At 39.5% G+C, this 12,755-nt stretch overlaps 1 protein-coding gene across 3 annotated transcripts in view; it reads right to left on the minus strand.

Annotated features, from left to right (window-relative positions):
• PLD5 (phospholipase D family member 5) overlaps positions 1–12,755 on the minus strand; it is a 163,767-nt gene that overhangs the window by 127,014 nt on the left and 23,998 nt on the right. The window contains exon 1 of one of the 3 annotated variants that reach the window (XM_052684970.1): positions 317–600. The exons of the other annotated variants lie outside the window; for them this stretch is intronic. Within the exon in view, the coding sequence (XP_052540930.1) occupies positions 317–319 (3 nt within the window). The 5' untranslated portion in view covers positions 320–600. Of the gene's footprint in view, positions 1–316; positions 601–12,755 lie in introns of those variants that run through there. 3 annotated transcript variants of the gene reach the window in all.

Here is a 12,755-nt window from a genome sequence, read left to right on the forward strand (position 1 = left end):
TTATATTAAAAGCCCATACAGCTGTCGTCCTGCACTGGAACAAGCAGACAGACAGGCTCACATTTTACATCAAGTTCTAGTAGCAGTCCATCCCAATTTTAAAAGATTTTACATTAGATGCACAATATGTTCAGTGCCAAAGATATTTGTCACCAACTTGCTTTGCTGATCTCTTTCAGCAAAACACTGAGGATGCCTCTGTAGCTTACACACACTGGTTTTGGTTTAAAAACTGTTTCCTACTAATTTAATCACCTTTCAAGCATTCTTTTCAAAGTAATAATCTAAAGCTGGTGAAAAGTAAAGCGCTTCTTACCATTTTGATCCAATATTTTCCACGTCCCTGGAGTCTCCCAGCAAGGAGCTGTTGTACTGCTTACTAGAGACACTGGAGGCTTTGGAAGCAGAGAATGTTTTATGTGGTTAAAATGTATCACCACTGATTATATTTCAGTCCCTCAATTCCTAGTCTTGATGCTCTGGAAATCAGCCAATCCAAGCAATAAAGAGGTTTGCAATAAGAAGTTGCAGGATTTTCACAGCGAATGCTTCATGAAAATGTTTTGCTTCTTGACACTTGTTTTTTTTATATCCACTAAATGTTAAAATAAATCCTGGCTCCCTCTTCCCTCCTCCTCTTTTTTTTTCCCTCCCCTTCAAAATGAGATTCATATATTGTTCACAAGGGACTTCAGCACTTGCTACAGCTAGGCACAGTGCAGACAGGCTTCGTGCCAGATTCTGCATACATCTCTGCCAAGATACCTGAATCTTGACTTGCAACACACCCTGTTATTCCAAACATGGATCTTCCTAAGCCAAAGCTCCTAACTTTGCCAAAGCACAGAGTGTTTTGTGAGGTAGCCAAATGCCCCTTTGGATTCGTAAAGATTATTTGCAATGTGTTTGTTATTCGTCAGATTTTTTATAACGCAGTTGTTTTTTTCTTTAGTGAAGTCAAGGTGATGAGTTCCAAAGAGATGAAATGATCAGTTGAAACTTCTACTGCATGCCTCCAACCCCATCTCTCTCAAAAACATACACTACAGAAAATCTCTCTGCAATGCTGCGATTAAGGTTAATTACTTCATATTGTAACGGTCTTAGTGTGCCCAGCAACTGTCAAAGATGCTGTGCTAGGCGTGATACAAATAAGGGAAGAAAGATCTGATTCCACAGAGTTTATTAGCATCAAAGAACAGAGTAAGAAATGGAAGAGAGGTGGAGCCAAACCAAACAATGTCTAGTTTGACATGGACTTACAAAAATACCTTAACAACAATGAATTTATTTTAAAATTACATCTAGGAATAAATTTTAGATATCAGTAAGATTGAAAACTATTTTTGTGCACAGAAAGATCATAGTAAAAAAAAAAAAAAAAAAAAGATACATATGTTATGGACCTCATGGCAAGATGAGGCTGTTTTCCAAAAGGAAGCACCAATACAGAAATCCACTAAGCTAGATAGCTAAGCTTGACAGCCACAAGCAGTTTTCTTCAGTTCTAGCTGAAAAAGAAACATCTGAGATATATTTATTTGCAAATCTTTTTATAAAGATTAATTTGATTTACATTTACAGATGTGAACATTTGGTTCACAAATAAATAAAGTTCAATCCCTTTGAAATGCAGGAAGATGGAATGGAAAGAAGCACTGAAAGACTGATCAAGAAAAGAAGTGGGAAAAATTTGAGAAAACACAAAATTTCAGGAAGAAAACGGGCCACGGTGTCTAAGACAGCTGAAAGGTTAAAGGAAATCAGAACAGTGCACTAATTTTGTTATTTGATCAGAAAGTTGTCCATGAGGAGTTTCAGCAGTATGGAAAGAGCAGGAGCTGCACTGGGAAGCATCCAGTGCTACCCCAGAACTCAGGCATTAACAGCAAATGACTGGAGACACAAGTCAGACTGCTAATGGATTCTACTGCAATAACACCGAGACCTAACAGGCAATTCTGTGAGAAATTCAACTGCAATTAATCAGGATTTAGGGGATATTTAATAAAAACTTCTTCATCCTAATATTTTCAGTTATCTTCCTAGTCTTGATAGTGTGCAAGGCAACAAGAATAAAGTTGCACAAGGAAGAATTTCTTTGCTGAAGGGGTGGTTTGGTATTGAAGGGGCTGCCCAGAGAGGTGGTGGACTCACCACCACTGGAGGTATGGTACGGACATGACAATTAGGGACATGGCTTCCTGGTCAACTTGCACTGTTTGGTGGATAGCTGGACTTGATGATCTTCAAGGCCCTTTCCAGTGTAAATGAATCCATGATTCTATAATGCACAATTATTTCCCAACACCCTTTTGAGAAATTTATGAAAGCCTTACATTAACACAAGATACCTACTGGGTTAGGGATCAAACGCCAAGTATTAAGATATGTAGCCAACACTTGTCTCTGTGTGCTTCTGCAATAAGTCTGTATGGAGCAGGCTGATATGACTCTATGCAAAACTCACAGTTTTCAAGTTTGCCTCTCGCTCAACGCAGCCAGGACGCCTCCATTGTATTGCTAAGTAGTTCAGCATTAACTGAATAAAGACAGATTTCAGACTGAATTCTGGCACTCCATTCTCATAATTAAAATACACATCTTACAAACTTACAAATATAACCTCCTAAACTCAACAAATATTATTGATACAAATGTAGAGGCATAAAAAAAAAAAAAAAAAAAAAAAAACCTTATGTTGACTTCTTGCTTCAATAAATTGCCTTCTTCCTTACTCCTTCCAACATACATACTGAGGAAAAGGAGAGTCCACATGGTAGACATAATATACTGGTATAATTGCAATAGTTTAAACTTGAACCTCAACGTTTACATCTCGACAAGCCTTAAAGTTGAAGTTTTTGCATGTCTTCTGGACAGGTCTACAATTTATCTTCTTTATAAGAAGAAATCATATTCCTCCCAAGTTTGAGTTAAAGCCCTTAACTCAAACCATTAACCCTGTGCTGACTGCCTACAGCCTTGTCCTGCAAATGCACGCATATATTGTCAGGCTTGACAGCATGTGGCAGATTATCATCAAGAACCCCATGCTTTAGAAGCCATTTCAAAAGTCAGAAGGAATCTCTCAAAGGCATCTAACCACATTCTTCTAGCACCTGTAGAAATACAGCTAGCAGCCCATGTGATAAAAACACATAGCAATTCTTAAGCAATAAAATTGTCAATGACACAAGGGTATCCTTGAATGATCTAAATGATCAAGGAGCTCAGAAAGAAACTCACTGACAACCCAAAGTTGGATTAAAAGTAATCTGGTAATCGTGATGAACATAACTGGTGTTATCAATCTACTTTTGCCTTCATGTTCTTTGTTACTTAAAACTTCACACTAGAGCCCTCAATCAGCAACAACTGAACAGCTGAATTAAGAGGTACTGAACAAAGCAATTGATCAAAGAGTTTCTACCCTGGTGGAATTTCTTTTATTTTGGCATTTGATAGCTGCATTAAGACACGATGGGAAAAACAAAGTGTCTCAATTTTTCAATTAAGGAAAAGTCCTAGAAAAAAAAATTAAATACAGAACTGTTGAGTCATTTTGGATTTGCTTGAGATGCTGCAAAGCCAAATAGGACATACAGTTACAGTCTTCTTGGCACGCTCTGTAAGCCTGACTAAATTGTCCCCAGCATTACGTAGCATCATCTCTCCCTACAGATTGTAAAAAATAATGAAAAGATCCATAGAAATCTTGCTATGAATGGCTAAAGATAAATCATAGTTCTAATATTTATTAAGACAAATGTCTGAGCTATTACTTGGCTTTACAGTACTAAGGTAAACTAGGTTATGTTTGTCTGCATGAAGTCTAAACATCACAAAACAAACCAAGTTCAAAACTTCAAAAGCACTTACACAAGAGAAAAAAATGAAATAAAGGACTTTGAAATTTTAAATAATTTAATTTTTCAGAAAATATGCACTTTTTTTTTTTTTCCTATTCCTTTTCCAAAGCATCACTCAGAAAAGGTTTAAAACCATCATGATAATGGGGATCAATACAGAATAGCAAAATGCACTCTTTTACATATATTCAATTCAATCAGGAACCGGAAAACAGCAAATCAAGATGGAACGCAGTAAGTTGTTTCAAAATCCTTCAACATTATCTTCAGGCTTAAAATTCAAACCCAGTTTAGCCTATCTTTGTCAGATAGTCTTGAAAATATAATTGTTAAAGGCTTCGAGCACAGAGTCTTAAACTGTACCAAGACAGCAGAGAAATGGATAATCAAGACTGAAGAATTGATGTGGCAATAAACATCTTTGCTTTTTGTGTCTCCACAGAAGCCTGGTAGATCCACAATACCAGTGTTATGTGGGAGTAAGAACAATATTCCTACATTTTTTTTTTTTACCATGATATTATTTGCGAGACTGCATTTCAGATAGCACCTTCTCTGTTTGCTTAAGCTTTTTCACTAGGCCCATTACATCAAGATGAGCCTTAACATCCCAGCAGTTTGTTGCAGTCTTTGGCTATCATGATTCAGACTGGTTTTTCAGCTGCATCAAATACAAGGGTAAAACCATTTACAGAATAGCAAAGCCCGATTAACACTATCAAAGGATGAAACAGGACTGTAAAAATTTAGCTCTCTCCATCACTTCTTGCTTACTCAGCCCTGAACTGACATGCCAACTCACAATACAGGGAATAGCCTTGTCCAAAGCCAGCATCTGCTATTTAATAGGGTAGCATCAATATGCAAACAAAAATGAGTTTTCACTGTCATCAAGACAAAACTTTGTTATTTGTTAAGTTATTTTGGGAAGATGTGAAATCATGAGTTAAAGGTAAGAACAGCTGCAAAAGAACTGTCATCACATTCAGTAAATTTCTTTCTTAAAATAAAGTTTTTGCATCTACCAGATACAGCTGCAAAAACATATGAGTGCTGCCTCCCAGAGTCCAGCTGTCTGGAAACGATGCTTTCTTTTTTTGCTGTGGAACACCGATTCAGTGCCTACGGAATCACCTTCAGTGAAACAACAGCTAGACTCCCTGCCTCTGCCAACCATCACAGAGAGGGGGCCATGCAGGGCCTTCCCAGCTCCTGCTACGCACAAACTTAGGCCTCTCTACTGCCTTAACAGTGACATTAGATAACAGCTTCAGAACAAAATTAAACCCATCTCTCCCACGCCCATAGGAACACCTGCCCACACAAGGCCATATCAGAAAGCAGTTACTAGGCTAGCTGTCCCCAGTGCTGCACAGCCTTGGCCACCCACTGCTCCTGCAACACCTGGAGCAGCCCAACTGCAGACAAGCCTTGTAGAGACAGCTGTGAGGGCGGTGCAGGAGACACACTGTGAGGGTGGGCAGCTTCCACCTTCTGTCACCATCAGAGGGGAGGACGCTGTTTCGATATGTGCCACAGCCAAACATCTCCAACCAGCAGTCTTTGATCCAACTACTGAAATTAGCACAAAATCACTGTAGGTGTGGTCTAGAGCAAGAAACAGGCGTTTAAGGAGTCCTGTTTAAAGAAATTAGGGCCCGAGGGAACAGCATAGAGCTGTGTCAATGGATGGGCAGTGGGGATGGGGGCAGGGTCTGCACCAGAGGGCAGTGGGCATGGAACAGGCTGCCCAGGGCAGAGGGCATGGCCCTGAGTGCCAGAGCTTAGGGAGTGTTGCAATACTGCTCTCAGACACTGAGTTTGGATTTTGGGAGGTGCTGTGTGGAGCCAGGGTCAGAGTCAGCGCTCCTTGCGGGTCCCTTCCTGCTCCGGGTAATCTATCCTTCTATTTTTTAAGCATCTCAAATTAATTCAAAAGCTGTTTCTTAAGCAAACAAACAAAAAGATACAAGTCTGATCCTAATTTGTTTAATCAAAAGAAAAGACAAATAATCTTTATAATCTTTCTTCCCATATATGTCAGTGAATATGGCACACAGCCTTTAAATACTGAAATTGTTACCAATGCGTATACCTCATCTATAAGCAATTTCCAGCACTGAGAAAAACAGTTAACGGAGCAGTATTGCCCCCATTAACTTCCGTTCCCAAAGAAACACTTGCCCATGTTCCCAGCAGGAAAGAAGTCTCAGTGCCACAGACGTGCACAGCCTTCGGTTCCGCGGCGGCGCCCGGCAGCCGCTGTCCGCCGCCTTCCACCACGAGAGGGAGGTGCAGCACTGCGGGCCCCCGCTCCGCCGGCAGAGCGGGCAGCAACCACGCAAGGCTCTCATTCCTTTATAAGCACTTGAATTAACTTAATTAAGCTCAGCAAGAACGATTACAGTATATGCTAGTGAGTACTTAATTAAACATTTTTATACAAAAAGCTTACATAATGCATACATTGAAAAGCAGCCGATTTTTAATGCGGCTAATCATCACATATACATTAGTACTTGGTCTCCTATGTAACAGCATTACTTGTGTTGATGCAATTCAGTTTTGTTTCCATGAGAAGTCAGATATAATGTGATTTTCCTGGATTGCAGAAGACATTTAATTGTGCTGCAGTACTCTGCTTATGCCAGTGTCAAACTGGGATAGAAGAGGAAGATGGCAGAAAGGTCAAAGTTGGTGCCAATGAGCTGAGAACAGAGAGAAATTGAACTGCACCAAGGAGATCTTCAGTTCGGTGTGTGCTCAGGGCTACAACAGGTGAGGATTACCTACATCTGTGATCAAGACGTTCCTGCAGCACGGCATTCAGAATGCAGGCGCCTGTTACAGAGGTGCATGCTACAGACAAAGAGCTCTTGAAAGCTCTAGAGGAAACAAGCACAGCAAGGTACTATTGCAACATCACATCAGCAAGAGAAGGCTCAGAAAAGCACCGGATGATCAAGAGTCATCCAGTGGTGATAATAAAGTACTTGACAGATCAGGTGGCATGATCTGAAGCAACAGGGCCGGGAAAGTACCCAGAGTGATCCAGCATAACTAGCTCAATGACAACTACAACCTACTTTAAAAATCAGTGTTAACCTCACAAGCTGGAAAGGCTGGGGCAGTTCATAAGAAAGAATTGAAAAGCAACCAAGTAGGACCAGCACTTGTTCAGGTACAAGACACTGGAATGCTGCGTGCAGTTGGCAACGCTTATTAAACCCCTCTCCGAACGAACAGAGGCTGTCAGCAGGCAAAAGGCTGCTACAGATTTGTGAAATCTTGAGAAGTGTAGGTGTAAGCAATATGTACCTACAGTACAGGCTGAGCAGGAAATGGACCCACATGGTTTTGAATGACATAGGAAAATTCTCTTTGCCATGGAACAAGAACAGCAGCCTTAAGGAGCATCTGGACTACCATCCCATGAGCTGTCAAGTCTATCTGGCACGAGCTCTGCAAGAAAGACAAACTATGAAGATACAATGAGGACGAAGCAATTGGCTTAGAGAAATTCGGTGGGATTTGGCCCCAAATTAATCCTTAGATGCAGTAATGTGAGGTGCACTAGGGACGTACTGAAGAAGCCTTAGACATCACAGAAGAGTTTCCATTCATCCACTGTGAAAAATAAAGAGAAATAGTAAACAGATGCTATCAAGTATCCATACATGATTCTGCAGGTACACTGCAGACAAACATTCTCATACTCCAAAGGCTTTCTTGATGTTCTGAGAAAATGTCTGAAAAAGTAATTAGAGGATTATCTACACTTTTATCAAAACAACAGACTGGATAGTACTTTGGGAAAGGACACAGCAAGTGACCAGACAACTGAACAGAAACGGTCTCTGAAAATGACAGCACATCTGAAAAATTGGTGATAGAAGCAGATGATAATCTGTCCCTCGTGCAACTAGGCGTGAAAGAAAGTACAATAAGGATGACTTGATTTTAGTGACAAGATCTTTCCAAGGCTTTTTACCCAAGTCCTATCTATCTATGTTGAAAAGAAAAAAGATTTGAGGATGGACTGCTTCTCTAAAGACAGATGGAGTTTGCACTTGAGTCTTTGCCCCAAACTAACTGTTGGCAAATCCAGTGAGATTAACAGGAAAGTTCTTTCATTCATTTTACCAGGCTTTAAAAAAAAAAAGTTTGTTTAAAGAAGCATATTAAAATGGAGTATTCTTTGTCAAGTAGTTCGAGGCTCCTACCTTTGGAAAAGTGAAGTCAAGGGTCTCACAATAAACTCTGCAAACTGATGAGTTAAAAAATAAAAATGCTGAGAAAGAGTTGAGTTATCTCATTCTGAGATGGACAGAATTGATATGCAGAACTGCCAGTCCAAGATTTAAAGTACATACACTTTCAAATTAGACCAACAATCTGCTGCGATGCAGCTAAATTTGACCTAACAGACACACAGAACAGATGTCCAGAGAGCAACATTGCTTGTTTGCAAATATATATATGGTCTTTATTGTATATCATAAATATATAAAGTATATATAATTACACTTAGATAAACTTTTGTGATGTGACAAGTTCAGACAACAGACAAGCATCCACATGGCTGCTTGCTCTTTTCTCCCCACTGATATGACAAGAGAAAGAATGGGAAGAAGCAAGCTCGTTAATTGAACAGAGACAATTTAGTAGGTGGAAAAGAAAAATACAGCAAGGGACACAGGGAAATCACTCACCACCTCTAACAAACAGATTGATTGCCAGCTAGTCTGCAAGCATCTACCATAGAATTCAATCCCCTCTACCCCCTTCTTCTTCTAAACTCCAATCACTCCAATCTAACTTCAGTCACTGAGTGCAGTGGTGTATGGCAAGGAAAATCCATCCTTCTGACCAATATGGGTAAGCTGTACCAGCTGTATCCCTCCTACAAACCTCTTTCCCACCTCAGGCTTCTTGCTGTGGGTGGCAAGTGAGAAACAGAAAAGGCCTTTATGAAGTGCAACCACTGTTCAGCAACAGCCAAAAAACATTAGTGCAATATCAACATGCATGTAGCCACAGATCCAAAAAACTGCATCACTCTGTGCTATGAAGGCTGACTACATCCCAGCTGGACCCAGAATGCCTCTTTTGCAGTTGACTGTAATCCCAGGAGAAAAGGACAACAACCTGAACAGCTTCATGCACTTGCAAAGTCTTAACACGAGAAAATGTTACTACACTCTAAAGTAATACCTCTTATGTATTTCCACAGAAACTAGAAGCAGGTACAAAGAAACACAATAACACTATTTGCTAGAGCAAATTCTCAGCTATAAAACACTATTTTTCAACATAGTCATTACCATTACCTATGTATTTTTGCTAGCAATGAACAAGAGCCTTATAAAGCATAGGTTACCCATTGTTTCACAGCTGCTATGATGATGCTCTGCTAGGAAAAAGTTGTCCATGCAGTCCATTTTTCATTGGTTCAAACCAACAAACTTACAAGGCTCCGTATCTGGACAATATGGTGGGCATGATACGACAGTCCAGCCAAGACTGGCAATACGGTCTATGATCTTCAAATTGATATAGGGCCTGGTACTACCATGTTGCAAGAGAAAGACTGCCCTCTTCTCTGGTGTAGTTTTGGAATTTCAAGCCTTCAGCTTAGTCAGCATCAAAACGAAGCGGTCAGAGTGATAGTTTGTCTACATTCCAGGAAGTCTGGAAGGATCACTCCATTACTATACCAAAAGGCAGTGCACATGATGTAATCCATTGAAGGCTACATCTAGAGCTTTTTCTTCTATGGGGAATTCACATGTCACCACTCTGAGGACTGCTGTTTTAACTCCATTTCATAGTAGTGACGCCAATTCTTGCCACTGGAAATTATGCAATCCAGAAAACTGTCACATTCAGCCTTCTGTTGGGTAGATAGGTCCTGACAAACTTGCATACAGTGTTGTTTTTCTTCCTGTGCGAGTATTCATGGGACCCACTTGGTGCAAGCTCTGCAATAATATTTTAGTGTTGCCACCAGTGTTGCTTTCTGGAATGTGGCTTGTTTTTCATGCTGCTTTAACCACTGCTGAAACACAACACCCACAGTCTCTCTGCATTCACATCAAGCGTCAATCAATGTCAACAGGTACCATTTATTCTGCATGGAGGAATCTGACTCCACCATTTGCTTTGTACACACTTTCATGTCAGACATCATTCTGTCAGACTGCCCCTTTTCTGTCATCTATTGCACAGCAACAGCACGTAACAGAATATTGGTGGAAGGTTCAACCTCTATAACCATATCACAATCATCCACTTCTGATGTTGTGGGCCAACATAATAAATCAGGAGGCATTACTTTCCTAGCATCATTAATGTCTCCCCCCCCGAAGCCCTCACAGAGTTGATGTTAACTCAAAAGATGCTAAAGAAGTACATCATCTAAAATCAGCTACAACTTCACACATGAATATTCTCAGCTTTACTCATTGATGTTTCTACTGTTTGCCTGGAGTCAGCTGATAAAACAACATCAACAGCTACAGTAAAGAAACAAGAATAGGAAAGAACTGATCAATAGGCTGGAGTTAAGAAAAACAAAAACAAACAAAACAAAAAAACAGCTTCACTTCTACAGACATCTTCTAGATGAAAGATGGCCTGGTTGCTTTTAGAGCTTTGCAGGCTAGCAAGAAGTGACTGGACAGCAGAATAGTGATGGAATAGCAAATTTATTTATGCATGTGTGTTGAAGCATGAGATAGAACAAGAATTTACTATGTACCAGGTGCAGAGAGTCACTGTAAGGCACTGACAGAAGCAGAAAGGAATAACAGACATTTACAGTAATTTAGATTAATACCCACATTTCTGTAGCGAAGGTGAAAGCTACTGTCCAGAAATTTATTTAATGCCGAGTAATGAAAAACTTAATGAATTTATTACCAGTCAAGTTGAACTGAAGGCACAGTTTAAGTTCATTAACGACTTAATTACCTAATGATTTTAAGTTGTCTCCAGCTAGTCTTGTGCATAATTAAGGCATGGGTATCCTTCTTAGCCAAATTCTTTAGTGGTTCAGCACATAGTCTCCAGAAGTTTCGATTGTATTTCTTTTGTTTATACAACTGAGAAACATGGCCTTGAGACTGAAGAGTATCAGTCTGACCTGCCAGGAAAAAAATCTGTTTTGAAAAACTAAGGATCAGAGAACAGAGAAGAATCTCACACGATATGGAATAAAGCCTTAAACTCTTATTTTGAGTACTCGTACCTCTCTTACTTTGCTCAATGTATCTTTGGGTGACGAGCAAAATACTTTCACCCAAAAGATGACCTAATGCCATGTTCTTATCATTTTTCAGGTAAACAAATGATTCCCCAGGTGATGCACAAAATTCTGCAGGGCAATGGCCAACTCTCTCAATCTGAATTAAACCAAATCACAGTGCCATACTTCTCACTACTGACTCAAATCTAGTGCATTCCTGAAGAGGCAGTTCAATTCTACAGTAAAAAAGTACTTGGGCTCAAAGTAGAGGGAAAGCAAAAGTTATCTGAAGACAAATAAATTACCTGGAAAATATTATATGCCAAACATAAATAAGTCATGCCATTTAAGACTTTTGCCAATCTAGGCATGTGGAAAAAAAATTCACCTGCTTGTAAAAGGTTATACAAAGTATAACCTGCTTGTACAAAGTAACCCTAAAAAAGAAAAACTCATCAGGAACTGAAAAAACAAAGTGCTGGAAGATTCTGCCCCAACAACACACAAAAATTATGACTACTAAATATAGGAGTACACAAAACATCAAGAGTGGTATCCATCTGTGCTCTCAATGTTATGTTTGTGAATGCTGTGATTTTATTTTCAGCTTCATCTGAACAAGCTTCAGTAAAAACAGATCTCAGTAACCCACACAAGGAGCCCAAGAATTTACAACCTGCATATCAGAATACTGAGAACATGGTTGAAGCTGCTTCCACAGGTTAAGAGCTCAGAGAGGCTCGTCCCAAAAAGAATCATCTCCTGAGACAGATGTTAGTTCTTGACTGAAGAATCTGAAAGATCCAGTGCTCAGATTTAGTTGATAGATTAATTAAAATGCTTTCTACATAATATATTTCCTACCTTGATAATCCTTCTCCTAGGGGAGATCATGAAGTTTATTTCCATTATTTACAAGGATTACACAACATTTATCTAGCTAACAGAACAAAACCTGCTGAATATATAGACTAATTTCCTCAAGACTACAACAGCTGGAAATTGCTGTAAATAATTTGACCACTAACTGGAGGCAAAGCCATAGCCTGTCAGCATAGTTGGAACAGTTTACAGGAACCACTCAAAACATGAATCAACCTGGGCTGAGTTCCAAATTTCTTACCATGAACCTGAATAATCGATTTCCTTTTTCCTCCTGTTTTGTTTTGCACCACTTTATTTTCCATTTATTATTAGATAAATTATATTTGAATTCTATTTGCTCTATTAATAACTGGAGCTAGATACCGACACCTTCTTCTACATCGTCTTTTTCTAAGACTGCATTATTCTGTTTTTCAGGAATGCATGCTTCTCTAGGCAACTGACTGTGACTACACAAAGTACAATTTTTCATTTCTCCCTGGGGCCACATCACAGTATATGCAATATTGGCTTAAAAAAATCAAAAACAAAACCAACACAGAATAAAATAAAAACACCTACAGATCGGATTTGCTCTTGGTCTCAAAGCTGAGAAGTTGATTGCTTCACGAAAAGCAGCCTCAGAAAAGGAAGTCAGACTTCCAATGGAGTTACATCGAGGTATCTTCTGAGCGCCTGTTTTTCAGTAGACTGTTTTCAGAGTCCTACTGAGCCTTCTGAGCTGTGCAGAGCATTCATCTCAGACTTGATAT

This window comes from Tympanuchus pallidicinctus, unplaced genomic scaffold, assembly GCF_026119805.1.
Source record: "Tympanuchus pallidicinctus isolate F22 unplaced genomic scaffold, pur_lepc_1.0 scaffold1, whole genome shotgun sequence".
In the NCBI taxonomy this organism is placed as follows: Eukaryota; Metazoa; Chordata; class Aves; order Galliformes; family Phasianidae; genus Tympanuchus; species Tympanuchus pallidicinctus.